We start from the raw sequence: 21,265 nt of genomic DNA on the forward strand, positions 1-21,265 counted from the left end.
GTCAATGGTCTCTAGGGGGAGAGTGTCCCTTTCTTCAGCTGGTAGCCACTGGTGAGCTTTCTGTAAACCCCATCCCACCACGACCACCATGCTCATGTAAGCAACCTTAATTAAATGCATTGAGTCACACATATGCAAAAGCTATGAAAGTGGGATCAAGATTTATTAAGAAAAGGAGAGATGGCCCAGCTGTTAAAGCCTGAGCTCACAACCAAGAATATAAGAGAAAAAGAGGGTGAAGGGGGAACGATAGAGGACCATGGGGTGAATATGACTGAAATTCATTATATACAGGCATGAGACTGGCAAAGAATAAATACAAAGAAGCCAGCTCCTCCAGGCACCTCCCATCACGGGGACCATGTGTTTCCTCTCCCTGGTGTTTCATTTGCATGTATCCCCCTTGCAGTTGGCTCATCTGTGTTTTATCCCACGTCAACACTTTCTTCCCTTTTAAGGCAGAGTGTTGTTGTATTGCATTGCACCAGAGTTTATTTTTTCACTCACCTCTTGTTAAGCACATGGTTGTTTATACCTTTGGGTGAGTGTGAACAGTGGTACAAGGACATCGTAGGTGTCTGCCCAAGCCCTGCTTTCAAGTCCGCTGGGCCCATGCCCAGAAGGAGAACAGCTGCATCGTGAGGTAGTCCTATCCTTTTTCTTTCAAGGAGTCATTCTTATATCCATTTTCTATAGTAACTTCCATCTTGCATTCCCACTAGCAAGACACAGGAGTTCTGGTTTCTCTGAATCTTCACCAACACTTGTTATGTGTTTCTTTTTAGACTGCAGTAGATATGAGACAGTGTCAAAGTATGGTTGCAGCTTGCACTCCCCTCACACTCCACCGTTAATGATGGTGTCTTTCTGTGTGCTGTTGGCGTACTTTTATCTACTTTATTTGGGTTCTTGTATCTCTACCTTCCTTCCAACCCCCCAACACTAGGTAGGAGATAAGGAAGGTTAGGAGGGACAGAGGACATAGACCTGTTAGACTTAGTTCTTTGGGGCAAGTCCAATCTTTGTAGTCAGGATATGCAGGAGTCTGGCAAAACCAGCAACTGCAAACACAGCAGCAAGACGAGCCAGCAGCAGCCTCTTTCTCCTTGGACTCCTTTTCCTCTCCTGGCTCTGGCACCTGTCCCCTCTCAGAGTCTTCAGAATGAAACCATCTGCAGCCTACATGAGGCAATCATAGTTAGCATCTGTGGACAAACTAAAAGCAGCCCCATATCCCATACTTGGGAGTAAAACAAAAGCATATTTGCATAACATAACTGAGTTTTTAAAGAAACCAACACTTCCATTACAGTGTCCCCATTGGCCCTTCTTTCTCTTTGCTTTTTCCCATGGCCTTTGCTCATTTCTGCCTGGATATAATACCAAATTTAGTTTTTTACCCATTTTTTTATGTGTGTGTTTTGCCTGTGTGGATGTATGTTGCATGATGTGTGTGTGCGTGCCTGGTGCCCTTGGAGGCCAGAAGAGGGCATCAGATCCCCTGGAACTGGAGTTACATATTGTTGTGAGACACCACATGGGCGATGGGAACTGAGCCCAGGTCCTCTGCAAGAGCAGTAAGTGCTCCTTACTGCTGCTTACTCCATCTCCTGTGCCTTCATTAAAACAAAACAAAACAAAAAAACCAAAGACAGTTGCTGAGGCCAATGAGTTACCAAATTCTAAGTTTCTTGGAGATGCTCACCAAAAGAACATGAGAATTCTAAGCCTGGAACTGATGAAACTTAGCAATAAAAGAGAAACAAGGATGAGGCGTGTGACGGCGAAACACGAAGGCATGGCGCTGAGGCTGCAGGCCACTCAGAGGGACCTCACAGAGTCTCAGGGGAAAATAGAACAACTGGAGGGAAGACTTGTTTCCATAGAGAAAGAAAAGATCGATGAAAAAACCTGAAACAGAAAAACTCTTAGAATACACTGGAAAAAAAATTAGCTGCACAGCTGATGAAGTGGAAAAACACAGACTTGGCCTTGCCCAGTTAGAAGAAGATTTGAAAGAGAAGGATCCTGAGCTTTTTCATCTTCAGCGATCTCTCCAGGAAAATGTCAGCTGCTTGAGACAGAAAGAGAAGACCTTGCTGACAAGCAAGGACGGAGAAAGAGCTCAGTGCTGAGCTGCAGATGGTGACAGAGAAGCTGCTTCTGGAAAGGCAAAACAGTGAGGAGAAGCTGCCACAAAAGGAATCGCAAATCCAGGTGCTTGTGCAGCAGGAGAAGGAACTGTCCGCCAGCCTGTAGCAGCAGCTGCGCTCTTTTCCTCTTTTCGAGAGAAGAATGACAAAAGAGTCATTCTTGCTTGCCCTGAACAAGTTGGCCACGGTACAGCAGAGGGAGAGGCAGAACAACCACGGAACTGCTCAGCCAGCTGGAGTGACAGCTGAGAGGGAAAGAAGCTGAACTGGAGAAAAGTGATGCCGCACACGGCCACACCGCCTTGGTTATGCAGGAGAAGCAGAATGGCACAGTGGCACAGCTCCTGCTAGATGGGAAAGCTCCAAAGCACCAGCACTTGAAGAAAGAGAAGACCTTAATCTGGAGCAGATGTTCAAACACAGATACCGACACAGCTGAGAGCCCAAATGAAGACTATGCAAGGACGCTTCCCGATTTACAGAACAGAGCAACATTGGAAGAAGCAGAAATTAATCACACCTTCATTTCTTGAGAAAGTAACAGAGTTGCGAAATCAGCTCAGACAGCAAGATGAAGACCTTAGGAGGCAACTGGAAGACGAAGAAGCAAGAAAAGTGGAGAAAGAGGATGCGGTGACAGAATTAGCCATGGAAAATGACAAACGGCATCTCTATGAAGAACAGTACAGCAAAAACTAAACCTTTCCAGCAACAACCAGGTGTGTTTGAAGCAAAGAAGCAGGCATTGTTGAATGAACATGGTGCAACTCAGGAACAGCTAAATGAAACAAGAGACTCACGCGGAGCTCCTGGGTCATTAGAATCTAAGGGGAAAAAATCAAGCATGTTGTGAAATTGAAAGATGAAAATAGGCAACTCAATCGGAGGTGTCAAAACTCCCATCTCAGCCGGGCGTGGTGGCGCACGCCTATAATCCCGGCACTTGGGAGGCAGAGGCAGGTGGATTGCTGTGAGTTCGAGGCCAGCCTGGTCTACAATGCGAGTCCAGGACAGCCAAGGCTACACAGAGAGACCCTGTCTCGAAAAACCAAAAAAAAAAAAAACAAAAAAAACCCTCCCATCTCAGCTCATTAAGAAGAAACGAAATGAGCCCAGACTGCAGGGAGAGTTGAATAGAGCTCTGGGCATCAAACGCTTTGACCCTTCCAAGGCTTTTCATCATGAATTGAAAGAGAATTTTCCCATCAAGACCCCAGTAAAAGAAGGCAACACAAACTGCTGCTGAGTTCAGATGCGACATCAAGGATCATGGAAGTATACGTCTGAAATACCTCCTGAAGATTGTTTTCCTCACTATTCCTGATGTTATGTTTATAGTATACATTATCTAATGTATTTAATTTCTGCTGCCTATTCTCAGGTATATGAAAGGACAGTCAGCATTTGTCACCAAAATGTCTTTTGACATTTGATTTTCTATTGTGTATCTCTGTAATCTTCACCTTTATCTTCTCATTCTGAGCCACCGTATTTGCTTTGTAGCTTACATTGCACTACCACCAAGTCAACATTTTTAAAAGATCAGTATTTAAAATTTCCCCTTATTCTGTATTTCCTCAATATTTTTAGCTTGATTCTCGAGTTCTCTATTCTGGTGAAGAGCGGGAAGGCTAAAGCGCCTCGGCTGGCTCTTGTCTGTCAGCTGATTTTCTAGTCATGCTCACTCTGGTTTCTGTCATTTGTCTCCTTTCACTTCAAAGAGAAATAAGAGCACCTTAGCTCCACAGTAACCTGGTTTGGTTTGGTTTTTAAATCAAAGTCACTGGATAATTTTAATTATTTCCAAATTCCTTGGCTTTATCCCAGTACCAACTAAAACATGTAGCTTGGCCTATAAACCTATATTTTTAAGAGATTAGTCTGTTATTTTTTAGTTACATTGGAAATATGAATTGGGAGTGGGTAGGTCTGAGACAGGGTTACTCTGTGTAGCCCTGGCTGTCCTAGAACTCGCACTGTAAACTAGGCTGGCCTTGAATTCAGAGATCAGCCTGCCCCATCTCCCAATTGCTGGGATTAAAGGCAACCGCCACCATGCCCAGGCTCAAGGAAATCTGAAAAATATTACATAAAAGATTTTTAAACAATTTGTCAGCCGGGTGTGGTGGCACACATCTTTAATTCCAGTACTCAAGGCAGAGGCAGGCAGTGTAATATAAAAGTGTAATATAAAATAAAGTCATACAGAATCTCAAAAATGAAAAACAAAACAAAACATATTGTTTGGAATTTAAAATTTTTGAAGGTATTTGAAAATTCTTTATTCCTTTAGCATACATAGCACAAAAGTTAAAAATAGAACTCCTCCCAAAAATGTGTTTTCTACATGTTCTGCAAGCAAACATTGCTGGGTCTGTTCTGAAGTTGAATCCTACTAATGTGTATTAATCATTTTACACATTACAGTGAGAAAAAAATTCCTGACAAAAGTGATCTAAGGAAAGAAGGGTTTGCTATGGCTCAGGTTTGAGGGTGCAAGCCATCATGACATAGATGTGTGGAGGCAGGGACATGAGGCAGGTGGTCGGTCACCTTGTCCTCAGCGAAAACACCAGTACTCAGCTGCTATCTTATTTCTACCTCCTCCTCCTCCTCCTCCTTCCTCTTCCTCTTTTCCTGTTTATTCAGTCTAGAACACAAGATGGTACTGCCTAAGTTAGGATGGGTCTTCCTTCTTCAGTAACATCTCTGGAAAAGCCCTCACAGATATGCCCAGGGCTGTGCCCCTTGATGGTTCCAGCTTTCAGTGAATGCTTAACCATCGCACTATGTGGCAGTCTCCACCTGAGCCACTAATCACAGCCCACAGTATCCATGAAAGTGTCTGCAAGGCTTGCATTTCTGCTACTTTTCTTTATTAGTTACTTGTTGCTACGGAAAATACCCATCAGAAGCCACTTAAGGAGTGGCGTGCGTTGGCTCAGGCGCCTCTATGCCGCATACACCTGCATTACTCCATTCCAGGGGCTTGGCTCACATTATCCTTCCTCGGCAACTGTGTCTGTTCACCTGATAAATCTATTCTTTGGAGCCAGTGAGCTGGCTAAGCAGGTAGAGGGTACCCATATGCAGACCTGATGACCTGAGTTGGGTCCCAGGATCCCACAGGGTGGCATGAGAGAGAACTGGCTCCTAAGACTGCCTTGCCACCACATCATGAGCCCCACCCCCCAATACACACACAATTTCAATAAAGAAAAACGTAAAAGCTATTCCTTGGGGTTTAAAACTTTTCTTTCTTGATTATAGCAATTGTTTTTCCAAGTTGACTGCTTCGTGGCTTCTCTCTCTGCTGATTTTCTGTTAGTTGTTGCTAGGGTAAAATCCCTGGCAGAAGCAACTTAGGGAATGGTGTGCATTGGCTCAGACTTAGGAAGGGTCACACCACAGCAGGAGGCGGCGGTGGCTGGTCAGGAAGCAGAGGACTCTTTTCATCTCTTTAAAAGTCTTACAATTTGGAGGCCTTAAATCCCAGCACTCTTGGGAGGAAGAGGCAGGTGGATCAGTGTGAGTTCAAGGCCAGCCTTGGTCTACACAGTGAGTCCAGGACAGCCAAGGCTACACAGAGAAACCCTGTCTTGAAAAATCAAAAATAAGTAAATAAATAAAAGTCTTATAACTGATTATTTTGTCATTTGTGTTGGATGCTTGCAACATGAGCTTTGTTCTGCTTGTTCCCTGTTGTCTTTTGTTCTTATTTATGGTGTCTTATTTCCCTTGTGATTTTTTTTTCACTAGAAGTCCCTTTTTTCCCCTTGGATTTTTATCTACAGCATCTTCTCTGAGGCCTAGGCTCACATGGTTTTCCTTCAGAGAGTCTATATTTCTCTTTACTGACTACCTGGGGGGATCACCTGTTTGGAACCAATTGAGATTCTCTGCTTGAGGTTTTGTTTCCTGTTGTCTTTCTGGAGGAACACATATTCAGTTGGTAAACAAATTCTCAGGAAAGAAAGGGCTTTCTTTTCTCCTTACCCTGGGACCTCAGTATCCGGGAGCGTGGTGGGGTTCACGTGTCACATTCTCATACTGGAAGTGCCACCCTCAGGACTCAGCTCCTTGCCAGCCCTTCCCCCTGCGCAGTCACAGAAACTCAGAGTCAAAGTCTCCAGGTCAAAGTCAGGTTTGGCACCACCCACATCCCAAGGGAGCCTCTAGTTTCACTTTATCTGGAGACAGCAAACTTCTCAAACTTATGTGGATTTTCTTTCATTCATTCATTCATTCATTCATTCATTTGTGCTGGGAATTGAACCCAGAGCCTCTTGCATGTTAGACAAGTACCTTACCACTGAACTACACGCTCAGCTTCCTTATCTGGAGTTTGTGTATCATTTCATTTGTTTCAGCTGGTCTGTGAGGGCACCCAACCTGACGCATTAACAAACCAGCAATCCCACTGCCCCTGCATTTACCTTTCTGTCACCCACGCTGGGCTCTAGAGCCCCCGCGGCCTGCCATGTGCAGGACTGTTCAGTTTGACTGGTGCTTTTTGTCTCTTACTCAATCCCTCTTCAGATTGTTTTCAGAGGGCGGCAACTTTTCCCCTGAAGAAATCGAGGCACTGTGCCAAAGGCTAGAGAAGGAGGCTACCCGGATTGAGTTCGTTGAAAGTTTAATCATGATGCACATGGAAAAGATGGAGACGGAGTACCTGGACCAGGTGAGGGCTCCGTGTCCTCCCTCCAAACAGCCTCCAGGATTGCCTGCCAGAGGCTGCCACTTCTGAAGAAAGGGCACACCTGGGCCCCAGCAATTAAGCTTTCCCATTCCTGCAAGGTCTAATGTTCCAGATCAAGGTCCTCCCAATTTACATCTTACCTTTCCTTACAGGCCAATGATGTCATCAACAAATTTGAGAGTAAATTCCACAACCTATCTTCGGACCTTATTTTTGTAGAGAAAATCCAACGGCTGATGACAAATCTGCAAGTGAACATCAAGTGTCAGGTAGGATGGGTCCATCTTCCATCTAATGGACGTCCGTCAGCACACACCTGCACACCAGTGCCGTCCAGCAGTGTGGCATCGTGGACATCCGTCAGCACACACTTGCACACCAGTGCCATCCAGCAGTGTGGCGTCTGGCCCGTGAAACTTTGACTTCAGCCAGGAACACAAATCAACTCTTAGCAGCCACACCCATTTACCAAGTTATTGCACACCACAATCGCCAACCCATTTTAATTAGCACAGGATGGCCATATAAAAACTGAATGGATAGCTTTTGTTTTGTTTTGTTTTGTTTTTCGAGACAGGGTCTCTCTGTGTAGCCTTGGCTGTCCTGGACTCACTTTGTAGACCAGGCTGGCCTCGAACTCACAGTGATCCACCTGCCTCTGCCTCCCGAGTGCTGGGTCTAAAGGCATATGCCACCATGCCCGGCTGGATAGCTTTTTTTAAAAAATCTCCATTTTAGAGAGAAGGAAACTGAGGCAGGGGCTGGGGAGATAACTCAGCCTTAAGTTGCTTGAGATCAATCCCCAGAACCCACGTCCAAAAGCTGGGCCTGCTCACACGCTAACAGTTGCAGTGCAGGGAGAGGCAGAGACAGGCAGATCCTGGGGCTTGCTGACTAGCCAGACTAACCTACGTGGCGAGCCCCAGGACAAGGAGAGACCCTGCATGGACAGCAAAATCGGAGCTGATGGATTATTAAATAATAATAAAACAAAAGAGGATATGAAGCCGGGAGTGGTAAGGAGGTGGGGAAATCTGGGAGGAGATTAGTTAAAGAGTTGGGGGGTGAATACGATGAAAATACATTGTAGGAAGTTCTCAAAGAATTAGCAAAAAATATTCAAAACAAACCAAAAGTGGATTGCCCCTGACAATATTACGATGCCTGTCCAGACTGTGAGCAACACCTTTGCCTAGGATACCTGTGTCCAAGGAAAGTTGGACTGTCGTGTCAGAGTGTTCCAAAGCTCCGTATGCCTTCCAGTGGGCTTTACAGACTTAACCACACTCTGTGGCGCCAGTTTCACTAAGCCATACCTATTTGATACAAAAACAAATCTTCTAAGCCTGAATTGATCTGCTTTCTGATATGACTGCATACTCCTCTCCCATTGTCTTCTCCCCCTCAGCGTTTAATCAGTTTCTTGAGTATCTTGAAGAACATTCTCCTGTTCATAACACATATTCTAAAAAGAGAATCTCACCCCCCCACTCCCACCCTCCCCCCGGTTTTCTAGGTGGCCAAGTCCAATTCCCAAGCTGAAGCATTAAATTGTTTTCTGGAACAGCTTCAACACAAGATACAGACGTACCTGGACCACCGGGGAGATAAGGGTGTGAGTAGACCCGATTCCTGATGTGCCCAGTCGAGAATGGTGTACACTTGCCTCTGGGTACCAGATGTCCCCAGCACAGAGAGGGCGGGGTGTCTCTGAGCCTCACCGGGTAGCGTCTGGCTTGCTCCATGAGAGGCAGAAAGAAAAAATCTGCCAGATTTCTCTCTCCAACCAGCCTTAGGCAAGCATGCAGTAAACAGTGAAGGTGGGGGCTTGTGACTGGATCTGGGGACAATATCTCCCCCTTCAACGTCATTAGGCCTCCTCTCTGGACCGAGAGCTCAGTCCCAGGTGAACAAGAAGAGGCAGCAGCCTCATGCTCCTTCTCATCCCACAGCACATAACTGATTTCTCGTGCCTAATCTGTGAAAAGTTGGAATCGCTGCAGAGCTTTGCAGGACCACGTCCCTGGGTGTCTCTGGCTCCCCAGTCAGCAGAGCAGGTCTCTGGGCGTGTGCGGGCTTGTTTTTCGGCAATGAGTGCCTATTTCTGCCCCAAACCACACGTGCCCTGGTCTCAAGAGGTATTGCCTCTGGGCAGCTCACCCAGATGCCTCCAGAGCTGGGTACCTGGCCTGTAAGACAGAGAGAAGTGCTTTCTGTTCCCTTCTTCTGCAGGTCAGCGCCCGGGGCTGCATCTCCATGGATGTGAGCACCAAGAGGACATTTATTTTTCTATCTTCACTGCAGATTTTGTTTTGTTTTTGTTTTTGTTTTTTGTTGTTTTTTGTTTGTTTTTGTTTTTCAAGACAGGGTTTCTCTGTGTAGCCTTGGCTGTCCTGGACTTACTTTGTAGACCAGGCTGGCCTCGAACTCACAGTAATCTGCCTGCCTCTGCCTCCCAAGTGCTGGGATTAAAGGCATGTGGCACCATGCCCAGTCACTGCAGATTTTTGTATAGTATGACACATGATTCTTGAGAAAGGTTCCCACAGGGCATCCCTGGAGCCAGGGACACTCTGGGTCCTGTTGTTTGCCTACACATCCACTGAGCTCCACCCGTTGATGTGAAGACAGAAGGTGGTTTCTATGGCTTACCATTTACTTGCCTGGTCTAGCTTTCTTGGTATCAAGAGGGAAACTAGCGGACCTTCACTAAGTCCTCTAGGCAAGCCCTAACTGTCCAGAATAGCACCATTTTAGACTCATCCCTTCCCCCTTGAAAGCTCTGCCAGTTCTTTCGTGCAGTAGGTAGGGAGAGTGTGAGCAGGTGCGTCATTCCGGTGTGGATGGAGGAACCTGGTTTATAGTCTGTGCAGTGATGATTAGGAGACAATGGAAATGTCTTCGATACATAGGGAGGATAAAGATGTTTGAGGGTGCACCTGTGAGACATTGCCATGGAGATGGAGAGTCAGACTTCCTGTACAACTCCCAACATCCTGGACCAAATGTGTCCTTCTAAGCAGAGTTTTAGAGCTAGTGGAGGCACAGGGGGATGTCCCATATCCCCATCTTACAGAGGAGGACACTGAGGCAAGCCCCTTGCCTATAGCTGAACCTATAAGACCAGAAACAGAATTCCCCATCAGTGAAGGATCTGACACCTCAGGACAGCTGCCCTAGACAGACAGACAATGCTCCCCTCGCGCCCCCCCCCCCCAACTCCTCCAGGACCATTTTCTATAAGAGAGGGAGCTTGAAAGAACCGAGCTTGTCCTCCCCAGATAAGTTCCTGTCCCTGTAGCTTGTGGTAATTTGGGTCCCTAAGGCTTCTTCCCTCTGTATTCTCACCAGATGGTGACCACAGATGACCTCCTTGCCTTTGTCCGAACCTGGAGAGAAAAGCTGAGCCAGAGGATTAAGTACCTCAACTGCAGCCTGGACATGGTGTCCGTCACTCAGGACGTCTTTATGGTAAGGAACATGAGGGGACTAGGGGGAAGGTTGACAGGCTGTATGTAGTCAAGGCTCCCAGGAGTCACCAGGAGATGTAGTACTGCATACAGGAGAGGAAAGTCCCAGGCTTCATCAGACCTGCTGGTATGTTATGAAAGGATGGCATGCTGTAGAGTCAGATCTTAGCTGAGTTCCCCCCACAGGCCAGCTCCTTGCACTTGTCTCTTAGGAGACTCCTTATAGCCTTGGCCACTCCTCTCCAAGGCTCTCAGGTTAGCCAGTGCACATGGCTCAGTCAGGTCCATCCACCTCAGCCTCCACCTTCCCATCTGCCACAAGAAGTCATGCCTACCATCTCCACAAGAGCCCAATGTCTTGTCCTCTCACACACCTGATGCTCATTCCCTGAACTACAGCCAAGGCCCAAATAACTTTGTCATTTTCCTGCCTTTAATGTCAAATCCAAACCCTTCAACCAGTCACATAGCTGTCTCCATGGTTACCAATACCCTTCATCCCTTTCTCCCAATCGTAGGCATCTCTTGCCGCTGGTCTGTCTGGGTGGGATTACTGGTCCTGGAGTATCTCCTGCTTCCACAGACCGTGAAGTAAGGCCCCTGGTTAAGGGGCTATCTGCCAGAGACTGAGCACTGGCATGGGCAGGGGCTGCATGGCCTGCCGCTTTCCCCATCCCCGCATCAGGCTTTGCTCATGAGGGTCTCAGCCATTCCTAGGGAGCTCAAGAGCCAACTGCTGCATGAGTAGGCTGTCACTGAGCTCGCCTCTCACCGGCAGATTTTGGCTTCCCTTCCTTCTGTGAAGCCAGCTAGCCTCCCAGTCACTTCCTACACTGCTCATGGCAATACAGAGCCTCCAGGGATCCAGCCTGTGCCCTTTCATGGGCCTGGAGGAGAGGAGACTGAGGACAGTTGATGGAACATCCGCAATCAACACTTCACGGACATCGTTACTGCCCTTTCTCACGGGCAGTTGCTCACTTGTCTTCCTTCATTCCCGCATCCCATGTGGTCAAGACACCAGATGGGAGGATCTGTTTCTGCCACTGTAGGTGTCATTTTATGCTCACAGGGGATGCTGGAACCTTTCCTTCATAGGACTGGTTTTAATTCTGACCACGTATTGTGTGTGTGTTTGTATGAGTGGATGTTTGCATGTGTATGTGTGTATATGTGTGTATTTGTGTGTATATGTAGGTGCGTGCATTTGTGTATGTGTATGCTTGTGCCTGTGCATGCATGCGTGCACATGTGTGTATGTGTGTGTGTATTTGTGTGTAAATGTGCATGCTGTTTGTGTATGTGTATGTGTGCATGCGTGCACACGTATGTGTTTGCATGTGTGTGTGCACTTCTGTATGTGTGTATGTGCATGTGTGCACACATGTGCATTGAATATCTGTCCATCTTTCCTAGTCTGAAAGCTTCAAGAGGTCAGAGACCCTAGATGGCCTCTCCACCCATATCCCCAGGATTCAGGCAGAACCTCATGGAGAGCAAGTGTTGGGAGCCCTCTCTAAAGGCGGGAGTGAATGAAGGAATTTCCCTTAGAGAAATAGGAACACAAGCCCTTTATAGAAAAAAATGAGCTCTAAGAAGCCAGGCAGCCTGCCTCCAGCCATCACTTGGACAAGATGTGGTCCCTCTACTCCGCTTTTCTCTCTGGACCGCAGGACACCATCCTGACTGATATGGAAGTGGAGAGTGACACCCGTACGTCTTCAGAGGCCTTTGAGGAGGAAACCAAGGTGGACATTGTCACCCCTGAGTCCTTTGCCCAGCCAACTCGCATGGGCAGGCCCATGATTGAAGACCCTGCTGTGGATGTTGTCAAGCGGATCCTTCAGTGAGTGCCTACTACCCTGGCCTGTGGCCCTGAGCCACCAGGGGCTGGCCCTGGAGCCCTGCTCCCTGGAGTACCATGGGAGTGCAGCTGTGGGAGCCTGTGGCCTCAGGCCAGAGGCTTGCTTCTCCTCTTATGACTTCGGTTGCTCACCCAAACTCCTGAGCTCACAGTGAGACGTACTCATGTGGTATTGGGGACCAGCAGTTTATTGCCCAAGGCTTGGCCTGGCCTGTCATCACGGTCACCACTGAAAAGTTCACTCTCTTCCCTTTGGTTTCAGAATTCCTCACACAAAATCGATATACCAGTGTGATAAGGATCGCTCCCAAACAGGTAGAAGCACAGGCCTGTGGGTCTCTGGGAAGGTGGTGGCAGGGAAGTTGGTAGCAGCTGCGGCCTATCACCACTTCCTCTCCTCTGCTCTTATACTGGGCACTTGTCACCCAAAGGCTTAAAGAAACATCGGTACCGGAGAGAAAAATCTGCAAAGAAGGCCTTGGCAAGCTCCAGTGCCACCTCAGCAGGGAGGTGAGTGTGCAGAGACACTTCAAACTTCCCCTTCCCAGGCCCCCTGTGCCCTCCCAGGACAACGACCAGATGGCCTGTCTTTTGCTCGGGTTCTGCTTGTTTTCACGCTCAGGGACCGTGTGGGATGGAGGCGGGAGGGGCCCTGCTAACAGTGGCTTTGTTCAGGCCTGAGGTCATCCTCAGGGACAGATCATGGCTCCCGCCTGTTTGTACTCAGAGAAGTGTCTGGGTGGCCATCACTGAGATGACAGGTAGGCCTGTGGCCTGCAACCTCCCCACAAGCTGGACAGCATCAGAAAGGGGGACAGACTGAGCACAGGAGCAGGTGGGGGACTAGGACATGGTGTCCCAGTCCGTGGTCACCTCCTAAGCTCTGGGGAGACCATCACACACAAGCCTCTGGCCACCAGCTCTAACCAGGATCCTTCAGGGAAAGTGAATGACAGAGGTCAAATGGCTGAGCCAATGCTGGCTCTTCACTAACGCCTGGATAACATGGCTGAATCCCTGGCTGGGAGAAATGAAAGAGACCCCACTTTGCTTTAACCAGCACAAGGTCTCTTGAACCCTGGCTCTGCCATGCGAAGAGAAAGGACAAACAGCCAAACAGAAAGAGCAAAGGCCGTTGACTCAGAGCTGCAGACAGCAGTGAGCAGGCTACTCTCAGATGCTTTTAGCCAACTCAAGGGCAGGTAGGGGAGTAGGAAGGCTCTGATGGAACTCAGGGAAGGCCCCAGGTGTGCCTGGTTAGAGGCGACGGCACCCCAAGTTGGAAGCTAGCTCGTGGAAGGAAGCAGATTATCATTCATGGTCCTAATTGGTAATTACAACCAAAAAAACCGAGGCAAGCTGACATTCAGTAACCAAGGCCTGATTATTTGGAGTCCATCTGTTCATTCCTGGACCATCATGAGACTGCAGCCTGACTGCCTGTAGGTCCAGCCTGCAGCAGGCTGGCTTCAGACTGTTTGTCCTAGGCATGGGGCGGGTGCTCTGGGCACAGCACTACAGGTTGCTAGTTAGAGTTCTGTTTTGTAACACGTGACCCAGCCAGCTTGTTTCCACATTCAGTCTCTCAGAGATCTAACTGTAGGGTCTATGTCACTAGTACTCTCAGATAAGTTAAAAAAAAAAAAAAGCCCAACTCAATTTGTTTTCAAGCCAGTGCTTAACTTTTTAGTATAACTGAAAAGATACAAATATGTCCCAATATACATATATACACACATATATAAATTACTTGCTGTGTATATGAATTTAAATGTAATTGGAAGTGTCATATGATCATCTACTGACCTTGATGGCTTTCCTTTAGTCTCCAAACAGGAAAAGGAGGATGCAAACTTCTGGACCTGGCCACCTCTACCATTTGCCCTCTATGTTTCTTTGCCTGGGACTTAGCAATAAACCCAGAGTTAAGGTTGTTTTGAGAGGAGCTGAAGAGTGGGAAAGCATCCTCAACAGCTGCCTTAAAGCCCAGTCACCCTGCTCCACAGGCAGCTCAGCTTTTCAAGCATCCCAGGCAGTGTCCAATGGGTGCGGAACTCAGCACATATTACAAAGTTCTGACCTTCTTCTCTCCTGCAGCATGACACGACCCTCCAAGGTCATCAGAGTTGACAGAAAGTACCAAGTGATCGGGGAAAGGCCTCCTCCTCAGTCTGAGTAAGTCGTGGCACATTGCTTTCTCACTGTGGAACTCTTTCCCTGTGGAACCTTTCCTCTCAGTGAGAACCCTTTCTTCCTGTGGAACCCTTTCTCTCTACAGAACCCTTTCTTTCTCTAAGACTCTTTTCCTCCTGTGAAACTCTTTCTTTCTGTGGAAACTTCCCTTTGAGGGACCTTTCTTTCCGTGGAACCTTTTTCCTCTGTGGAACCCTTTCCTCCCATTGAACCCTTTCCTTCTGTAAGAACAGTGGAGAAATAGGAAGAGTAAACTTACACAGCAAGGCCAGTTTGTCTTAGCCTAAATATATGTGTTTGTTAAGAGGCGTGTTCACCAAGAAGTTCACATTTCCAAGCTCAGCATTGCATGGTGCCAAGTCACTTTTGAGGTTTGAGGGCTTTGACTGTTTATCACGGTTGTTGCTGTTACCATTTCTCCATCCCTACTGCATTCCTCTTCTCCCTTATCGGCACTTTAGTGATTAAAGCAAAAGCCAGTTTACTTAGTATAGCTTCTTTTCAAGCAAGCCAGCAGAATCTCGGGTTGCAGGAACCAGAGCCCTCAGAGAACACGGCGGAGTGCCACTCTCAATCAGGGGCCCCTGAAACAGCTGCTCTTCTCTGACCCCTTTACCCCAGGAAGTAGAGCTGAGAATCTATGTGAGGATGGATGTCTAAACCACCGGGCGACTCAGGAGAGACCCTGGGTTGGCAGCTTGAAGTGCCCTCATCCTATGCATGTGATATCCTGTGCCACAGAATCCTGACTCTAGTCTCTCTAGCTCTGCGCCATTTTAATTTCATAAAGAGGTGAACTACAACCTCAGTCAAGATACAGAGCTGTTCCACCCTCCCCTGACAATCATCTGCCTAGTACCATTCCCTTCGTTCAGCGCCCCAACATCGAGAAATCAGAAGTTTTCTTGATTTTTCCTTGTAGTTTTGTCAGTTGGAGAACAGCATACAGATGGACTTCCAGCATTTGACTCTCTGAGTGGCAGTGCAATGTCCTCTAGTCCTGTCTTCGTCTCACTTTGCTACTATAATCAGATGTCTAAGGCTGCACACTGTAAACATCTGGGATTTATTTCTTAGCGCTATGAAGGTTGTGAAGTTCGGGGCAGAACTATCAGCATCGAGCCAGGCGTGGTGGTTCTTGTCTACGATCGTAGAACCCAGGGCCTGATGCATGAGGATCCCAAGTTCAGGCCAGCCCAGGCTACACAGCAAGACCCTGCCTCTGCAAAAGGGAAGGCTGCATTATCCCATTTGAGAATTAGAAGAACAAGAGAGAACAGGAGGGCAGAGAAAGAGGGCGAGGAAGACAGGAAGGAAGATGTCTTTTTCTCAGGACCTCATTGCTGCGATAACTAACCCACATCTGCTGAGGGCAGGGCCTCCACAGCCTGTTTGCCTCTCAACAGTGTTGCCTTGGGGACTGAGTTTCTAGCACATGAACTTTATTTGTTTTTATTTTATGTGTGTGTGTGTGTGTTTTTATTTTGTGTGTGTGTGTGTTTATTTTGTGTGTGTGTGTGTGTGTGTGTGTGTGTGTGTGTGTGTGTGTGTGTGTGTGTTCCTGGGTGTATGTCTGCACTATGTGTGTGCAGGTACCTGTCAAGGCCAGAAGGGGGCATTAGATCCCCTGCAACTGAAGTTCCAGGTGGTTGTAAGCCGCCATGTAGGTGCTGGGAATCAAACCCAGGTCCTCTGGAAGAGCAAGTGCTCTTCACCACTAAGCCCATCTCTTCTGCCCCAGCCAGCTATTTCTATTCTGTGCCTGACTTAATAGCATGATTTTTTTTTCTCTTTATCTTATTGGTATGGTTGCCAGGAGTTTCACCCAACCTGTACTATGTTTTTCTCTTAAACTCTAATAAAATTATCTTTGAGTTAAAAAAAAATACCAAAAATAAGAAGCAGTGTTAGAAATAAACACACAAAGGAAATATTCAGACTCACTAGGATACTACCAAATGAGCAGGGAACAAGCCCATTCAGCATTTCTCCTGGCACTGACTAACTAATCCCGGACTGCAAGGAAACAGCCAGCTTGGAGATGGAAAGCAGATGCCCTGCCTGAGGATGGGGGTCTTCAACAACCCTCCTTCTAGAAATTCCAGAGAGCCATTGGCAGAGGCAAATGGGAGCAAGCAGTCAAAGAAAGCCACATTGCAAGTTTTTATACCCTTCTCCCAAAGAGCTCATCCTCCCTGGCAGAGGAAAAACTCCCTGAACAAAGATATTCCACGCAGCTTTTGTTGTGTAACCTGCTGCTTGGAACTACTCTGTTATGCAGCAAGTAGAAGTCCTACGTATAGCAGACAGAAATTCATGCTTTCAGCAGGGACAAGTAAGGGGCTGTACCTGAACGCTGTATTACCTCTCTGGTGCTCTAAGCTGAGGAGGGCCCAGAAGAGTGCATATTTGGCCACAAGGACAAATACCTTCTCTGCATTGAGTATTCACACCCTCGATCAACCGGAGAAGGGGTTCACATCCTCGGGTCAGATTCAGTCGCTGTGGTAGGACCACTTAGAGCAAAGCATCGGTGGATGGCCGTGAGTGAGGAGTGAGGACACACACCATTGGGTCCAAGGCCACGTGATGCTACAGGAGATCCAGAGCCAGCTCCCGACAGAGTGTGACCTAGATGCCACTATTTTTAGGGTCCATCCAAAAACCTGGGTCCAGGATGAGTGTGATCATCTCTCTGGAAGTCACTCGAGGTTGCCCTTGCCAGGTGTTTGGTTGTTTGTGGCTTTGTTGGAGTTCCCTTTATCCACAATCTGACAGGTCTCCCGTGGGAATTCCCCTGGGAAACTAGAATGTTGGGGGTGGGGTCCCTTACAGCCTTTGAGAAATATGTGAGAGTTGCTGAAGGAAGGTGATTGGTGGACCATCCTGTCACTCTCAAGCAGGGATGTCTCCTAAGGGTAAAATTCTGTTAGAATGGCAAAATGAGTTGCCAAATGTGCAAAAAAGAAAAAAAGAAATCCCATGCAATACCTTATTACTGATTTTCTGAAAATTCAACAACCCCGGGCTCATGCATGCTAAGTAAGCGTTCTGTAGCTCAGCTATGTCCCCTGGTCATCCATTTGATACTTTTCATGTCAACTAAAAATAGAGAAAAAAAAAACCCTCCGAAATCTAAAAAAATCAAAGGATTGTAAACTGTAGTATGTTTCTATTTAATGATGATCCACAGCCACTTAAGACCATATCCCAATACAGGGGACACTAAGAATTTGATAAATGAACATCGACTATGTGAAATCCCTGTGAAGCTAATTGTGTATGACTTTAAGTAAAATGAGCTGCAGGGAATGCACTAAAATGTTGGTGTTAATTTTCCCCTTGTCTCAACACATTTGCATCTTTTAAAAGTATAATGGAAAAAAAGTATAATGAGTAAGTTTTGAAATGAGAGACCACTGACCCATGTACAGATTTTAGTATCTGGTGATCAGTACTGCAGAAGGGCAGCAGTCTCTGAGACATTTCAGTCACTGTGAAATATAAGTGTCTCTTGACTCCAGGCAATCTGAAACATTGTTTCTTCATCTCACTTTTGCTTTAAAACAGGTAAGCCCAAAGGAGCAGGAGTATCCACCAGTCATTAGAAATTAACTTTTAAATCCCTGGTCTGTGAGTGATGGGCCTAGTGGCTACTTAGAGTGAGCAGGGGAGGTGCCTGTCTTTGTCAGCATTACAGTTGCTGTGATGAAACTCCATGACCAAAATCAGCTTGGGGAAGAAAGGGTTTATTCACTCATCAAAAGCAGTGAGGGCAGGAACTCAAACAGAGCAGGAACCTGGAGGCAGGAACTGATGCAGAGGCCATGGAGGGGTGCTGCTTAGTGGCTTGCTCCCCATGGCTTGCTCAGTCTACTTTCTTATAGAACCCAGAGCCACCAGTCCAAGGATGGCCCCACCCACAATGGGCTGTACCCTTCCCCATCAATCACTAATTGAGAAAATGCCCTACCAGCTCACAACTGCCTGAAACTCTAGCCACAGGAGATCCCGACACCTTCTTCTGGACCCCACAGGCACTGTACTCAATTGCACAAACCCACACACAGATCCACATATAAATACATACATTTTAAGTAATAGAAATAAAAACAAGTCTTTAAAAAATCTAATTAAATGTGGAAGGAAAAAATACTTTCCAAACATCACCCAATCAGTGTTTTCCGTACCTGGAAGACTTTATAGCATGCTGGGAGAGGCAGAGAGTCAGTCTAACCAATCAATCCGTAAGCCAGCAATTAGGGTGCTTCAGAGGGCCAGAGAGTGTCAGAATCAGGCAACTGAGACTCAGCCTGGAGCTAGGATCCGAGAAAGAAAAGGAACAACTGACTACTGGTTTTGTTGTTTGTTTGTTTGTTGGGATGTTTAAAGGGTGAGGTGCTGAGGCAGTGTTGAGTACTTTGCTAGAACCCTCCCACTACTCTGTTGCTTGGGTTCTGTCAGCCTCGGTGCACCTGGAAAGGGTGACTTACACAGCTGCCTTGTTGCTTTTGCAGGGACTTTAAAGGCATCATCCTGAGTCTCCTCTGGGAGAGCAATGAGCACCTGCTATTCGTAGTGGAGGTGAGAGCCGCTGCCCGCAGGCCCTTGCCTACCCGGTCAGCCCCGTCAGCCCCCTCTGCCTTCTGCAGTCCATTGAGCTGGCCCCTCTAGCTTCTTCCCACCTCAGGACCTTGCAGCCGTTGTCTGTTTTGTTTTTTGTTTTGTTGCCCTCCTAGACACTGAACCTCATTCATCCAGCATGGATTTATTAATCAGTTTGTGGGTCAGTGGGTGAGTGTGCCAAGAGGAACAAACCCAACCTCTGTCCCCAAGGGCCCCAGCAACTCAAGACATAGTGGGACACAGGGAGCCCCTGTGCTCCCCGCTTGGGAGCAACACGCATGCTACCTTGCTCTGGAATGTCTCAGAACCTACCCAGGCCTCCTGCCTGCCTTCCACAGCTCATCCACCACCTTTGGGGTCCACATCCTGTAGCTTTCTGGCAAACATGCAGCCTTGTTCCAGTTTGAGATACTACGGACTTGGGTCCCTAGGGCTAAATAGGGATTTGCCACTCACTCTTCCAAGAATTCAAAATGGTCTGTTTGTAGCCATACTTGGTGGGCCTGGGATGCAGAGATGGACGGCCTCAAGGCCAGAGGGGAGTATATGTAAAGGCTCAGAGGTGTGGTCAGTATGGGCCAGTGGGGCCAAACATGGTCACCTCTCCCTGGCAGGATTTTTACCGCAAAGAGAAGCACCAAGTCACCAGGCCTGAATGTATGTATGAGAGTTTTGACCAGTGCGCTGAGAACATCGGCAAGAAGATCCTAGACTATCAGAATCAGGCCAATGAGTACCACAACGCCTGCCTCCTGGGTAAGTGCAATTTGTCTGAGAAGCCAGCAGAGGGAGCAGTGGAGCAGGTGTGGCAGCGAGCCAGGGAGGCCCTCAGCCCTCCTTCCCTTTGATTCACCGCGGAGATAGAGGAACATTACTGTGAAAAGCCAATCTCTTGGAGTTAAGAGAAAGCAACTGTTAAGTTTAGTTTGGTTAAAAAAAAAAAAAGTAAAGGTTTATTGTTTTGGGGTTTTTTTTTTCTATCAGAAATGTAGTTGTTTTTCCGCTTTGTTTCTCAGAGCTTGTCATTCCATTCACCCATGGAGTGTACACTCAACGGCTTTTAGTTCCTTTCCAGAGCTGCGTAACAGTCATCACTGTCAGTGTTAGCCCTCAACAACCTGTCAGCCCAAGCAGCTGGCGTCCACTGTCTGTCTAGAATTTTCCCCACTAGCCTTTCATGGCCGTGGATTCGCATGGCCCCTTAGGACTATTTCCTTTAGTTTTTATGGAATGTTTCTGAGGTTATGCATGTTGAGGATTATATGGTACTCTTTTTTTAAAGTAACAGAATACTATTTCTCTGGGCAGATCTAGCTCACTTCATGTGACTTCAGAGGGAGCAGGGGAGGTGTGTGTGTGCTGGGGGGAGGGCAGGAGGAGGGGCACGGGCAGAGGATTAGGATGTGGCCAGACCTGGGGGAGCCAAACCCCAGCCCTGTCATCTCCTAGCCACATGACGTTGGCAAGGTGACTACCTCTCTGAGGCTCAGTTGTCCTATCTGTAAGCTGGAGAAAGAAACAGTGGTCGCCACAGAAGTCTCCTTTGAGGATTAATCCCTCACAGGGAGTGACCGGCTCTAGCCCACCGTGATTGTGGAATGTGTGAAATCACGCAGTCTCTCAGGGAGCTCCGAGGAATCCGGTTCTCTGTGGTTGCCCTCAAAGGAAAGGCCCTGTGGCCAGGTGGCCTTAGGAAGCACGGTAGACGGGTTTCCTCTCTTGCAGCTGCCTAGTCGGCTGGCGGAGACTTCTGTTCCCTTCAGCATAGCCGCCCAGCACCCTCCCTGTATCCTATTGAGGACACATAACAGTACTTGGGGCGTAACATCTTTTAAAGTGGTTGTAAAGTATGAGACTCACCGAAGGCCACAATTAAGTGAGACGAGGAGCTATGACGAACGGAGCAGAGACCCTGGCAGCTGCCTGAGCCCGTGGGACCTGGGGCCTCCTCCTTCATAGTCAGGGCACTGAGAACAGGAGCTCCACGCCATGTAAAGCTGGGGCCACACAGCGCTCTGCCTGAAAAGCGAGGTGATGGAAACTCAAAGGCCCTTCCCTCAGGCCAGTGCGGCACAGCTCCCCTGCCCCCATTTCCCCTCCCATCCCCGCCCCCCCCAGCCCTCTGCTTCCCCCCCCCACCCCCATACCACCACCTAGAAGCAAACAAGGAGGAAGAGGAAACCTTGGTAATGGGTGATGAAAACAAAATATAAAGTTTCCCTGGGGATCCAGAGCAGAAGCTTAGCCCTGATGTGGT

The 21,265-nt window shown here is 47.7% G+C and overlaps 1 protein-coding gene across 3 annotated transcripts in view; it reads left to right on the forward strand.

The window, feature by feature from the left end:
• Nucleotides 1–21,265, forward strand: part of CCDC180 (coiled-coil domain containing 180) — a 61,826-nt gene that overhangs the window by 32,225 nt on the left and 8,336 nt on the right. For 2 of the 3 annotated variants that reach the window (XM_084784264.1, XM_084784263.1), the window contains exons 22-31: nt 6,693–6,837; nt 7,008–7,124; nt 8,372–8,470; nt 10,207–10,326; nt 11,999–12,171; nt 12,452–12,504; nt 12,621–12,699; nt 14,287–14,364; nt 18,900–18,966; nt 19,623–19,764. In XM_084784264.1, coding sequence (XP_084640390.1) covers nt 6,693–6,837; nt 7,008–7,124; nt 8,372–8,470; nt 10,207–10,326; nt 11,999–12,171; nt 12,452–12,504; nt 12,621–12,699; nt 14,287–14,364; nt 18,900–18,966; nt 19,623–19,764 — 1,073 coding nt within the window. The remainder of the gene's footprint in view (nt 1–6,692; nt 6,838–7,007; nt 7,125–8,371; nt 8,471–10,206; nt 10,327–11,998; nt 12,172–12,451; nt 12,505–12,620; nt 12,700–14,286; nt 14,365–18,899; nt 18,967–19,622; nt 19,765–21,265) is intronic. The other variant, XM_084784265.1, reaches the window with a different exon arrangement.

The sequence above is a fragment of the Acomys minous genome, assembly GCF_964271855.1.
Source record: "Acomys minous genome assembly, chromosome: 1".
Lineage (NCBI taxonomy): Eukaryota > Metazoa > Chordata > Mammalia > Rodentia > Muridae > Acomys > Acomys minous.